General features: G+C 41.3%; 1 protein-coding gene across 1 annotated transcript in view; it reads right to left on the bottom strand.

Annotated features, from left to right (window-relative positions):
• Positions 1-11,043, bottom strand: part of LOC310931535 (vitamin D3 receptor A) — a gene marked incomplete at both ends in the record, with an annotated part of 25,548 nt that extends 14,505 nt beyond the window's left edge. The window contains 2 exons of the mRNA XM_083894712.1: positions 9,990-10,120; positions 10,898-11,043. Coding sequence (XP_083750838.1) covers positions 9,990-10,120; positions 10,898-11,043 — 277 coding nt within the window. The remainder of the gene's footprint in view (positions 1-9,989; positions 10,121-10,897) is intronic.
• Positions 11,044-15,130: the final 4,087 nt, after the last annotated feature.

The following is a 15,130-nucleotide window of genomic DNA, read 5'->3' as shown; positions in this document are numbered from 1 at the left end:
TGTAAAATAGTCTGGTTCATGCAGGCTGAATGCAGAGTAAAAACCTCCTTACGCAATATGCGCATAATGTTTTTCTGTCGTGTCCTTGTCTAAACAGTTTCTTCTGCCTGAACTCTTGTGTTGTTTTAATCATTTAATGCAGCCATTTATGATTAGATTACCCAAAAATGTTTCATAAAATGTAGTTTTTATTTAACAAACCAATATGATGGCATGGATGAATCAAAATTAGAATAGTGCCCAGGTCTTAATCCCATCATACGATATACTGGTTGTTTCTCTGAAAGCTGTAAACAACTATATTTGAAGTGGACATTCAGTGATTGTACCCTTGCTGCAACCACATTACATAAGCACACGGTGTGGTGGTGATGTAGACAACAACAACAACAGTTTGGTAACACAAGACTTAAAAGGGCAAATAAATGAGTCTGCCTGCTTTGCTAACCAAAAGGATTTGCCCTGGCTTTCATCTCTTTTAAACCACCATCATTAATTAGGCTTTGGCGCTGCTCCAATGTCCATCTGATCCCAAGCCAGTACCACTCCTTGTGGTGAGGATAACCATGCATCCTGAACATGAACAGCAACAATTTAGGCTGAGTTTGGCACACATCGTCAAAGCAGCTATTCTAAGGCTGGGACATAATTGAACCAGTCATTTTCTAGCCAAGTTTAAGCCCTGGATGGCATCGTTAAGGCAGGAGTCCACACACACTCACACACACAAAAACAACACACCATCAAAGGGACATCTTAACCATCACATGGTGTTTGGCAGAGATGAAGCAGTTTTACCAAAGAAAGTTTGCTGTTTGGCAGAGACTGATTGGCTCTGGTGATGCGGTGCCCTGAATGGCAGAGAGGAGCGAAGAAAGAAAGACGGAGAGAAAGGCAAACATGGAGGGTGCTTGATGAAATAAATCTATTTATTTGAGTTTGGTAAACACCAGTATTGCCACACTGACAATGAAAAAGGTGTTGAGAAGTGATGTGGAGGCTGAAGGTTCACAGCAGGCTTACTCATTAACCAGCCACTGGAGTGAACCACAACGGAGGCGGCTAAAGCCCAATTTATACTTCTGCGTAAAGTGCTCTGCGTAGGCTACGTAGAGACTCTGCGTCGACGCAGAACCTGTCGAAGAGCCTCTGCGTCGTCTCCGGGTGCACGGAATATTTTTTAAGTGTCCGTCACTCCGTCAAGGGACTACGGAGACGGCAAGAGCTGCGATTGGTCCTCAGGACAGGCTGAGCTAAGCTGCTCTGTGCCGGCTCTCAGTGCGCTCCGGGCGTCCTGACAGAGGCGGAGCTGATCCCCGCCGATAACGCCGCTGCCGAACTATAAATACGTCATACCTTAACACACACAGCACATGTTTAGACTCTAAATGGCCAATTTCTCGCCTCAAATTATCTTAAAACTGCGTTCCGTCACACAGAAAAGTGAGAAACGGCCACTGTTTCAACAACAACAGTCTTTCGCTCTCTTTCTTTCTCGGACGCCATTGCTCACTGTAGCCAGAAGCACAACAACCTTGCGCAGCGACCCCTACTGATCGGGCGGGAAATTGCAGCGAGTGTCCGTCACCACGACGCAGAAGTATAAATGCTCGAGGCGTCTCCGTGGTGACGCAGACGGATAACGCATACGCAGTCGGAGAAGTATAATGTGGCCTTAATTCTCAGGTCTGCTGTAATATATGACGAGCTGGATTTGGTGCGTGGCAAAGATTTTTCCATCACTGCTCCAGGCCTGTGCTGTTCAGGGGGGTAAATTCAGGTCAGGCAGGCATCGGGGCACCCACACATGCGGAGTGTGATGCAAAATGGCTCGTCAGCAGATCACAATGGAGCTGTGCAGGATGATGTGGTGACAAAAGGACAATATGCGACATGTTGTCGGCTCGCCAAATTCTCACAATCATAGTACCAAACATTAAAAACGGATTATTTGTTGTTGAGCAATTAAAGACAGGGCGAGCAAATTGTTTCCTCTTTTATCTTTGTTGATTTGTCCCACTCACAATCAAGAAACCATCAATAAATGATGTTAGAGAAAGACAAAAGATAAAAATAAATTAATAACTCTCCCATTATGGTCAGCCAGTCATTTCAATCGGACTGCAATGAAGCAGAGAGGACAAAGAAAAGTTAGATAGAAAAATTGCAATAAGGGGCCCAATAGCTTTCAGTAGATAGCTTTTATAAACTTATGGCCCTTTTCCACTATGGTCCCGGCTCGCCTCGCCTCGCCACTGTGTGGTTTAGGTTGCATTTCCACAACAAAAAAAGTACATATTCAGCATGGGCAGAGTCATAACTGTGCGGCTGCATGAAACTGTGGTTACTTTGTTTTACACGCGACACAAACACAAACAGAGTGAACAGTGACTTGTAAAGCAGTTGTTTTCAGTGTAACTGAATCATTAGAATCATTTCAGTTACGGCGCTAGGGTGCGCACCATTTTTCTAGCTTTGGTCGAACGACCAGCTAGTGTTGGTTGTAGGGATGCACCGATTTATCGGCCAGTGATCAGAATATTCCGATTTTAATAAGCCGATCAAAATGCATCCGCATCGCGCAGCATCAGCAACACACGTGCACGCGGCTACACGCACATGTAGTAGAGTGTAGGGCTGGGCGGTATACTGGTTCACACCTAATGCCGTTTTTTTCCAGTTATGATATGAATTTTTAATATACAGCCGTACCGGTGTATTTGATTACACAACATCCGCGCGGCCGCGCCGCTGCCGTCTGCTTTGCGAGTGAGTGCTCTGTATGTAAACGTTTCATTAATGTTTATATATTTGTTTCAATCACTGAATGAAACCTGGCATATTTAAGACAAGAGTCAGGACCTTAAATCACTTGCACAAAACGTTTGATCAGCATTTGTTTGTTTGTCATTTAAACCTGTGTGCGCAGAGAGCGTGAGGCATTGTTGGCACGGGGCGGGAGAGAGAGAGAGCGAGCGAGCGAGCGAGCGAGAGAGAGAGAGAGAGAGAGAGAGAGAGAGAGAGAGAGAGAGAGAGAGAGAGAGAGAGAGAGAGAGTGAGGTCATTTACTTATGTGTAGGTACTATGTTGTGAAATATGTTTAAACTTAAATAAACTAGTGATTCGTTTTTGTATTTTTAGTTGGATATTGGATGTTAACTGATTGTATTTCTATGTTGAAATGTTCTATTAAGGAGAAAAGATGCAAAAATATATATATTTCTGTATGCTGAAAAGTGGTTTAAAAAAAGTGAAATCGGAATCGGCTAAAATCGGTATCGGCAGGTCAAACTTCTTGAAAAATCGGTAATCGGAATCGGCCCCAAAAATGGCAATCGGTGCATCCCTAGTTGGTTGTACACCCCCCTGCCGCTGCGGTGAACGAGCTGAGCATAAACGCCTCCGTACATACTTGTATGGTCGAGCACGTCTGCGGAGCCCCGCGCCGTGGCTTCATGCGTGAGTATAGACACGGCTTTAGAACCTCACCAGACCAGGTACTAAAAAAAGTGGCATGCTAAAGAAAAGAGGTGCTATGCTAGTGGAAAACGCAACTTAACCGTGGCTTGCCGAGGCAAGGTCCACCACCTTGCCTCGCCATAACACGTCATAACAGACCCTAGCTTTAAGTCTCAGCTATAGTTACAGTGCATATTGTGCAATACAGTTAAAAGTAAGATAAAATTGTCTGCAGCGAAAAAGTATGTTTGGATTCGTTCACACCCCCCCATTAACATATTTTTGTTTTATTCCACTGTAAATGGAGCATCTGGCGTTTATTATAATCCTCAGTCCTCGTCCATTAAAACGACATTAAAACACAATTAAACATTATAAATTTGGGAAGTGAGTGGAGGAGGAGGACAGAGCCTGCATACGAGCATTCCGACTGAAAGACACTGACGACGTTCAAAAAAAAAAAAAAAAACTCTCGTGATTCTGAGCCTGCTACAAATACACACACACACACACGTGCAAACAGTCAAACACGGCAAGCCTGCAAACACAGACACTCACACAAGTGGGACGGTCTTTTTTTCCTGGCATCGCTTTGACCTCTGACAAACAAGGATAGCAAAAGGGTGTTTACTACGCACTCAGCTGGCACAGCTCTCTCTCTCTCAAAGCAGACACACACAAGTAATCTGAATGTTGTTGAAGCACAAACTAATCTGACACAAAGAAATCGGACAAACACACAAATAGAGGCTCAAAAACTCATTCACGAGCGTGTTATTAGATGTACTTTCACTTTAAAGAAACATTATATAATTACAACTTAAGGCCAAATACCTACTTAATAGATTTCTTGGAATTGTTGATTCTTTAGAAATTAGGAGAGAATCGACTTCCTGTTTATACCAGCACAAGCGTCGTACATTACTTTGGCATGAGTGCACATATTATCTGCCAGTGCTGTAAGACGCTGTCGTAAAAACGATGACATCATAACGTGTCCGGGATAGAGCAGAGAGTCTGTTGTTCACAAGTGCTTTAGTGAGATTCATCGAGACAGAGACACACAATAGGAGACAGTCAGGAATGTGCTCATTAGAACAGGGTGTGCTATCAACATGTGCACAAATGTCTCTAATGCTTTGTCAGTAGTCCTATGAGCAAGAGATCACAGGCTCACTCCCTAACCACAAGCATACAAACAACATGGAGATCAATCATGTCAACAAAGTGTCTCCTTTATTAACACTGTGTGTGTGTGTGCGCGTATCAATGTCTGTGTTTAGACAATTGAGCAGAGGGACAAATAGTCCATGATTAATGTGAGGCTTGAAACTTTTGATCAATCAGCACTCAGCATTGATTACGGTCACAGTACGTTTTGTAACTTCCAGGACACACATGCTGTGTTTTTGTATCGTCTTAGTCATGCGAAGAGAATGTATGCATGCCCACACACACACACACACACACACGCACATGTACACAGTCTTTTTTCCTGGCTCAAAATGAAGTAAAGCTATGTACCTCAACCGTGACCTACTGAACCCCAGATTTATTTATTTTAAAGAGAAAAATAAACTGAGTCCACTTTGGCTCAAACACTGTATGGACTGCGGCTTGAGCGTCCAGTCACAGAAATACCCAGTAATCCATTCACACACACACACACAAACACACAACAGTAACTGTCCTTCGTCTGCTTTCGTCTCTTCATCATCAGGATGATCCGTTTTACAGCTTTAGACGTAAATGCAGAACACATTATGCGACCGCTTATTTGTTTTCCTCAAGTTCAAGAGCTACTGGACAGAGGGGGAAACTGCAGATTTTGACATGGAGGAAAGGAAGGAAATCAATTCAGCATTAATCAAAGACAGCATTAGTCATTGTTCCGAGTGTGCCAACCTCACCGTCATGAAGGCACATTTCTGAAAAAGACTGTTTCTTTGTTTTACTTGACGTAATAATGCATAGAAGCAAACAATGAAGCCGAGTTCACTGTCAGAATATAAGTGAGTAGCATGGTACTTGTGGTAAGTGAACAATTTCATTTAGTGTAACCTATTGAATGATGCGACTAATGTCAACTATTACTTCACCAGCCTATTATCATGCTACAGTTCTTTTCAGCCTTGTCCTGGAATGATTCTGCCTGTAGATTCTCCATGCGTTCAAACATACAAACAAACATTGCTACTGCCTCCTCGCCTGACGTTCTCAATATAAACGCTGAATGTTATTTGTTTTTCTAATGGTGCAAGTCCCCTTTCATGTTTTGATTCTCGCACAAACACACACAGCCGATACATCTGTACAGTCAGACTTGTTAATAACATCATTTTGTTCCTCAACATGACGACAGTTTGTATATGTACAAAGGGAATGCCAGATCTGATTAGCTTAACTGAAGAAGAAGAAGAATCTGATGCTGGCTGCGGTTAAGGCAAAGCATAACTCATGAGGAAACTTAAGCATTTGGTGACGTCCATGGGTTCCAGACTTCAGGAAGTCATGGACTGCAAAGCCAGTATGAACACGAGTCTTTTATTTATCATGATTTGAATTTGTCCTGGTATTTTTGAGCATGTATACTAGGGATTCAACGGAATTCAGTATTTCACCGAAACGTTCTGTACGCCCTGTTCGGTTCAATACACAGTGGCAAACAACGGTATTTCGGTAGATGGAGACATGAGCACAGTGCTGCACTCAGTGCCATGGGCTGCTCATGACACAGAAACAATGGCGAGTGAACGAGACTCTAGTTTGAAGAGGCACCGTCTTCGTTTTAAATCCATTTAAGTGTGGGATTATTTTGGATTGAGCGCAAACTACGACGAGAATGAGAAAAGGACTGTCAACAAACAAACTACGGTGTGCAAGCATTACGTTGCAAGCATCGGTTATGCACCGCAGTGAAGCTAGTTTTAAGTTGGATTTTCGACAGACATCCGCTCTGGGTAATAAACATCTTCCTCACATCACGACAATGAAGTTGGCTCCACATTCACCGACAGTGCGACTCTGAGCAAGCCTCTCATTTACGTCATCATCACCCGTCTCTTTCACTTGGGTGGGAGCACAGTGTATTTGTAGTTACTGTGAGTGGGTTAAATTGTGTTTATTTTTATTGGTAAGCACTAAACTTACGTTTAATTTGTGTGGTTTTATGTTTGCTGTTTCATTTGATCTGATAGTAGTGATGGGATCGGCAGTTCATTTGAGTGTACTGAGTCATTAGAATCTGTTCATTAAAATGATTTGTTCAAAAGATTCGTTCACAGAATCGTTCAGTGATTAGCAGGAGCCCAGTGCCCTGCCACATGACTCACGTCCTCCCTGAGTGCAGTACGTTCACGCCGCGGGTCATTGAGTGAGTGACAGCGCGGACGAGATTCATGTCCTCAGCCACAGTTCTCCGTGTGTCAGTTCGTTCGCGAGATTCACGTCCACAGACACAGTTCACCAGCTCTCTGTGTGTCAGTTCGTTCGCGAATCATGACTGAGTCAGTGACTGACAGCGCAAACGAATCACAGCATGTCTTCTTACTAGTCACTCCCTCCCCGCTCGCCGCACGTTGGCTGGCGTCGTTTGCCGAAGATTGAGTGAGTGACGCGTCGGCGAACAACTTCACAAGTGATTCACAGAACGCGGCAGTCACTTCACGAAGTGATCCCAGTCAGTTCGTTCACGCAAAAGATTATTTCGAACGAATCACTCATGATCGACACGACACAGTGCACTATTGTTTAAATAAAGTTTTTGGGTGTGATTATATCTGTGCTTTTAATTGTTTTTACAATGTAATATTGCCTTTGCTAGTCTGAGCAGTTTTATATTAAGATATCGAAACCGTACCGTTACCATGGCCCCAAGACCGTGATGCATACCGAACTGTGATAAACTGTACCTTTGCATCCCTAATGTATATCAACACTTTTTTTGTTCAATCCCTCAAATTAAAGCAGAGGTGGTACAATGTACAAAATGTGTGGCTTTGTCCAAATATACACTACCGTTCAAAAGTTTGGGGTCACCTATACAGTTTTTTTGTGTTTTCCATTAAAACTCACACTTTTATTCATCAAAAGAGCTGCTAAACGCATAGAAAATATAGTCAAGACATTGACGAGATTAGAAATAATGAATTTTATTCAAAATAATAGTTTTGCCCTTCATCAAAGAACCAGCAAAATTGTTTTCAGCTGTGTTAACATCATTGCACAAGGGTTTTCAAGGGTTTTCTAATCATCCAATAGCCTTCTAACGTGATTAGCAAACACAATGTACCATTAGAACACTGGAAATGGGCCTCTATACACCTATGTCCATTAAAAACCAGACGTTTGCAGCTAGAATAGTCATTTACCACATTAACAAGGTATAGAGTGTATTTCTGATTCATTTAATTTTTTATTCATTGAAAAAAGTGCAAATAAGGACATTTCTTGACCCCGAACGTACAGGGGGTCGTACCTATGTTCCCCGGGTCCTATGTTCCCCATTTTTCCCAACATAAGGGTCCTATGTTCCACAGGGGAACATAGGACCCTTTTTTTGAAAAAGGGTAGGGTTAGGATTAGGGTTAGAGAAAGGGTCCTATGTTCCCCGGTCACATACAAAGCAGGGAACATAGGACCCGGGGAACATAGGTACGGTCCCCTGTACAGTATGTAGTCACCGGAGACGCAATAAAGATTCACTTCAAATGCCAGGGGAGAAAAGTTGTCCTTCGTGCTGGCCACTTGAGCTTGCGTCACTGAGGACGAATGTTAATACCAGGACAAGAGAAAAAAGAAAAAGCGGAGCCACTTTATTTCACAGCAGAATGAGAACATGGTGGGCTTTCTTTAGCCTGTATGCTAGCTGTGAGAAACAAAGAGACCATTTTATACAGATAAGAGCCTCGCTCTCTCTCTCTCTCCCTTCCTTCTGGCTCACTCGTCTTCTCATCTTTTCTCAATGAAACACAGACATTCCAGTGTCATGTGGCTATTTGTGGTAGGCATGGTTGTTATCATTTGTCTGAACCTCTCTCTCTCTCTCACACACACACACACGCACGTGTGCATGCATATATACATTTGGCCTGCATGAGACTGAATTGTGGGAAATACCAGTATGCATCTCTTTGAAGAAAGGGAGCCATTGTTACACAAGATGTAAACCCCCCTTCACCCATTCACCCCCCACTTTCCTTCCTCTTTTTTTCTCCCTTTCTTTTCCCCTCTTTGTGGGTGAGCATTCAAGAGCACACCGACCGGCGTCCTCCTCACTTGTTTTCATTTAAATAAGTGAAATAATTACTGCAGGTGAAGTGCTAATTTCTCACCGTGCAGATTAATCGTAATAATACACCTCGGTGTTAGTCATTACGGTACGTGTTGCGACAAGGTGTCATCTCGTGTTCGTGTGGAGTGAGGTGGTGTCTCGCTCTCCTTTCACAGCGCGTTCTACTTGCGTTACACCCCTGCTACTGTATGAATAAGCAACACGGGTACGAGCACAGCAGTGTCACAGGAAAATAATTATTTAGTCAAGATACTGTATATTACTATTATGCAGCTTAAGAAAGTCTTAAAATGCCCATCTGATGGGACAAAACAAGATTAATGCTCTTCTATTTGCAGCTACTAATTGCCCCCGGGCTGTTTACCATATGGCCCAGCAGCCAACCCTTTGCATAACTAGTACTGTCTGTCTTCTTGTGGCAAATCAGATCAGTTTACACCTGGACAAAGCTTCCGATTTTCCTGAATGTCTTTAGATATCAAATTAAATGCCATGTAAGCTGCAAACCACTAATCCCTTTCAGCTATTAGGCACAACTTAAATCAGTATAATGACAGTAAACATAAAAGACCAAGAAACAATAATGCTAAAACAAAAGCCTGAGTTAATCATTTAATTTGGCAACGCTGTACTTATTCTTTTGGATTTTGACTACTGCATCAATTATAAAAAAGTGGAATTTAATGTAATATTTTCTACTATAATGTACTGACTGGAAGCCAAAAACACTGAGACACAGACAAGACAGTCATTGAATAGGCTGCTCGAGCATAATAAGCACAGATAAATCTCCCCCCGACTATGGGCTACTGTCCTTTAACTGGCGTTTTGTGTGTCAAGCTGGGGGTGTGCGGAACTTTGGCACTGACTGAAAAAAAACAACCCATCTGCTCAAATACTAAAAGACAACAAAAAGACAACTGTATTTCACACAGCAAAGCAGCGTCATTAGCAGCTGCTCTACAGCACACCACAGAACTGAATCAATAATACATCAATTATGAATTACAGAGCTAATAGAGCCTTAATATCAGTTCCTAACCATATCCATGTGGCAATTCCCTTAGCTTTTATCTACAATTAAAGCTTATTTCTACTATAGCTTAGCATGTGTGTGTAAATGTTTAACCCCCTGTCCATCACAAACGGCATCAGAGACATTTAAAGCGTTTGCTTTTACTCCAAAACATCAGCAGCATTTCTAGGAACGTCGGCGATCACAAAAAGGTCAACTCACACTCTTTCATCATGCCGATGTCAACGCAGCGTTTCAGTCGGCAGGCCTGGCAGTGGCGCCGGTTGTCCTTGGTGATGGTGCAGGTTCCGTTGAATGGGCAGGTGAAGGAGGCTTTGCGCTTCATACTGCGCCTGCAGGAATGCAACAGGACTCAGTGAATAGAATCACTTATTCTCAAAGGTGATTCAAATGTTGAAGGTCTTCATCGTGCATATGAATCATGCTTCAATTAATTCATCTTTTGAACGCTTAAAACGTTTTTATATGGACGTATGAACTACAAACTCTACTGAAACGAGCCATGATGTTTTAAGTCATATTTCCTTACAGCAAAATATTTAAAACTGGTGTATACATTTACATTTTTCAAACAGTATAATGTATTTTTTCATAATTCCTAATTGACCTATCGCTGAACCAGCTCATCCTGTTTGAGGGGGATGATGTTTTTTTTCTTTTCTTCTTCTTGCAGCTACTGGGATTAAAATGTATTTTATTACTTCATCTCTGAAATTCTCGATGAAGAAGTTAAAGTATTGAATGTGTCTCTGTTTGTGTCCAAGAGCGATTGTGGATGAATGATTAGAAAAATAGGATGAATAATGGTATAATAATAATAACCACTGAATAATAACTAATCTTCTGCAAACACTGTGTGCACGTTCATGCAGCCGTAAAGAAAAATACATATTCATTTGCTATGAGTGACATCACATTTAATAATGTTTACCTATCTCTAAAATGCAAATGTGTTCAATAAAATATTAAAAATATATTAATAAAGTAATATAATTTCAGTACAGCTAGAAAATGAAGATAAGTCTCACATCAAAACATGCAAAATGTAGAAATGCAATTCAGTCAGAGGTTGACACACAAGAATCCACATCAGTTCAGAGATGACACACCTGAAGAAGCCCTTGCAGCCCTCGCAGGTCATGGCATTGAAGTGGAAGCCAGTCGCCTTGTCACCGCACACGCCGCAGATCCGCGGGGCATTGCGGTCGAACTCCTCCGGTCCGACCACCGACGTCGTCACCGTCATGGGCTCCATCACTGAAGACGAGGAGAGAGAGAGAGCAACACGTCAACACAAACACAGATGAGTGAAAGACTTTTTTAATCAATTATTAACCTCACAAGGGGGGAAAAAGCAACACAAATAAAATAAAAAAAAAACCCCGGTCCTTTTGTTCTCGTGCTGTGAGCAAAGTGTCTGAGGGTGTGTTTGGCGACGGCGGATTTTTCCTCTTTTTATACAAAACAGGTGTCAGGGCTATTAGCATATTTAGTAAAAGTCATTGACAGCCACACACTGCATCTCACCACCATTGGCTAAATGACTCAGCAGACACAGGTACACACACACACACACACACACACACACACACACACTCACACACTCACACACTCACACACTCACACACACACACACACACACACACACACACACACACACACACACACACACACACATAACACAAAAGAAAAATCATTCAGATCATGAAATAACAACGTTAATGGGAAACAGAATTGATGATGGAAAGACGGCCGATGGCTACGAAATGACTGATACATTTAATACTGGCAAAACTGAATCTACAGCATTTAATTTTCCACACACACACACACACACACACACACACACACACACACACACACACACACACACACACACACACACACACACACACACACACACACACACACACACACACACACACACACACACACACACACACACACACACACACACACACACACACACACACACACCATCTGGCCATACCCTATGAAATAAACAGCAGTAGAGTAACAAACACTGTGTGCAAGCTAATCCATATCAATCTCTTTTTCTGAAAACGCCTCAGATTGAACTAAAACCCATTAATCATGTTTTGGGTTTTTTTCCCGTTCCTCTCGACTTTGTTCATTCTCATTGGTTCAAAGAGTAGACTTTTGACATTCTTTATAAGTAAATTATGAAGGAGAAAAACATATTACAGCTGTGAAAAGCCATTTTGTCACTGGGGTGCTAAATCTGTGTCTACATTTGTCTTAAAGTCTTCAGATTACATCAATAAAGAGCTTTTACTTGCAACAGTTTCAGCTGATTCATTTTTGTATTGCTTTAAAAATAAAAAGGTTTCTATTAAAGGGTCAGACTAAATTTGACCGTTTTTTAAAAATTATTCTTTATTTATTTGATTTTCTCATTTCTTTTACTCATAAAACTCGACCAAAACACAGCGAAGAGCAGTGTAGGGCTTTTATTTTCTTTGAAGGAAATTACTTTGACGTCAAGTTTTTGTTTTTGCATCTTTTTTACAATCCCCACTTCCTCTGTTGTTGTGGGAATGAGACTCGGATCTCAGATCCGCTGTCTGATGATCAAATAACACATTTATCTCTGTAAATTATATTTTAAAAAACTATATTTTTTGGGTGAATTGGCCCTTTAAAGTTTCACTGTTTTCAAAGCAGTTTACACGTTCATTTCACAGACTCACCATTTCATTGATAGTGATTCTTTGCTTGCTTCATATTGTTGCAATGCGTATTTGAGTATTTCTTAAAAAGCTCTACATGAATAAAAATCGATGATTATTGTTACTGTTATTATTCATTCAGATTTCCGTTCCATTGAAAACCTAAAACATTCTGACTGAAACCATACCACTGCATTTCTCAGACAGAAGACAAATTAAGGGGATGACTTAAAAAATTTAAGAAATATGTGGAAAATGCATGGGAAAACCAGAAGGTGATTTTCAACAAAAATATATTTAAGTTTGACAATATGGTAAAAAAAAAAACATAATTTTAAAGTTCCAAATCAGTTGATATAGATAATTTTCAGGATACAATGTGGTTTGGTTTTGGTTTTTAGACTTTTTTGAGAGAAACATTTGAGGCAAAACATTAAATAGCAATTACGTGTTGTGTTTCAAAGTGTGTTTGCATCGTGTATAAAACATCATATTGGTAGATTCTGAATGTAGCTGGCAAACGGACACTTCATTCCAAAGCCAAAGTGAAAATCGTTAGCCGTAGGCAGGTTCCTATGGGCTCGACTGGTAGAAAGGGTTAGGGTAGAGGAGTCACGCGATTTAACATTAATATAACAAAACCTTGGGTAATCTCACGTTATGTCACGGTCAAGAAACCTTTTTTTACACCAGACCTTGTACAGCTTCTAACGGAGAGATCAACCTCACAAAATGCTAGATATTTTCCTCTGCATATCTCCCTATCCCTTTATGACCATGGTAACTTTTATCTAATGAACTTTTTAAATAACATCAAAAAGGTCCACAAAGCCACGATCCTTTCTATGCCAGAATCCTTTAATAAAAGGCTTAAAGCATGGGTTCTCAAAGTCTTGATACCTGAGGGCCAATTTAGGAACCCAACGTTGGACTGAGGGCCGCCAAAGGAAAAAAAACAGAAAGAAATCCCATTTGTAATAATTTTAATGACCAGATTGCAGACCAGATACACTTATTGGTCTGTATCCGGTAATGTCCAATAAACATTGAACAAGCTAAGTACCTCCTGGATTAAAACTATCAACTGTAATTCATTGCGGGCCGCCAGAAATGTTTCTGCGGGCCGCCATTGGCCCCCGGGCCACACTTTGAGAACCAATGGCTTAAAGGCAACAGTTAACTACACGGTAACAAGTAATCCTGCATTAATCATTTAAACTACCCCTGAACTAAATTAACTCAATACTGGCTCCCAAATTTCCCGGCCCCTAATTGGGAGGCAATAAGGCTACCAATTCCTCCAAAACAGCAAGGAGTAGTCTTGTAGAAGCAAGTTTTATATGGAATTAGATTTGTGTCAATATTTCCAAACAACACGTTTTTTACGAATCAAACAACACCTTTTGAGAAGCAAAAAAAAAGTGTATTTTATTGTTTGAAAATGTTCTTGTTCTTTGCGCTCCCTGAAGGTTCTGATTCCCCAAGTTTTCCTCGTCAACATCCGACAAAAGTTTGTGAGTAATTGGTAGCCTTACTGCCTCCCAATTAAGGTCCTGGGAAATGTAGGAACCAGTATTGAGTTAATTTAGTTTAGGGTCAATGCAGGATTACTTGTTACCGTGTTGGCCATTCATTCATAAAACTCTAATTCCATAGTTTTAGTTTTAGAGTTCATTTCACAAATGAAACAGAGTTTTTCCAAAGTGCTTGATTTTGTTTTGACCGACACTCTGCGAACAAGTCCCTTTGCACTTGGAATGGTTTAGACGACTTGACCCAAGACCTCGAGTTTCTCGGTCATCAGCAGTCATCAACGATCATTACTATAACTCCAGGACTGAGTAAATTTTTTCCTGTTATGCTGAGAAAATTATATGGCAGCACATTTTGTTATTGAATTATTGTCCAGGCTTAGCTTGACAGAAACAGATCCAGACTAAACAACATTATAGAGAGGTCATGGGAGGCGAAGACACTCAAATGGGGGCAAAGTGTGTGTGTCTGTGTGTGTGTGTGTGGAGGGGGGGGGGGGATTGCAGGGGGTTATACGTGTGATGAACTTAGGCGCAGCAGGATAAAGAGTCACGTGGCTGCAGAATATAGCCTGTGGGGAGTTGACGTGCGGAGGAACAGGACTCAGACGATGTCAAACCAGGACAAAGAGGCACAAGCTAATTGGTGCAGTGAAGCAAAAGGACGCCGAGACAGACATAATGAAAGAGGCGAGGGAGTGTGAGGAGAGACAGGTAAGAGGATAAATAAAAAGATGGAGACAAACATAGTCAGGCTACATTAGCTCTCATTACAGCTAACTGGAAGTTCAAGCGTCGGTTCCTATGCAAAACACAAGGCACGTATCTGTACAAAGCTCTCTGGCTTTTGGCTGTGAAGTATTGATAAAATGTGATTTCATCCTTAAACCAAAAATTAAATTTGACATTTGTGAGATAATTCAGAATCAGTCTGACGCTATTCTAAATTGAACGGGACAGTGGTACATATGTTCAACGGTGACTTCTGCCACCAATAAAATAAATACAATCAGGTCAAGTAGAAAACACAATATAGAAAGAGAAAATGATTTTAGCTTCGAGTACTGCAGTAAGAAAAGAAAATAGACATAGACAGAAAAAAACTATTAGAGTATTATAT

The sequence above is a fragment of the Microchirus variegatus genome (genome assembly GCF_963457635.1).
Source record: "Microchirus variegatus genome assembly, chromosome: 9".
Lineage (NCBI taxonomy): Eukaryota > Metazoa > Chordata > Actinopteri > Pleuronectiformes > Soleidae > Microchirus > Microchirus variegatus.
The sequence above is the reverse complement of the archived record's forward strand: the minus strand, read 5'-3'. Positions and strand labels throughout refer to the sequence as shown.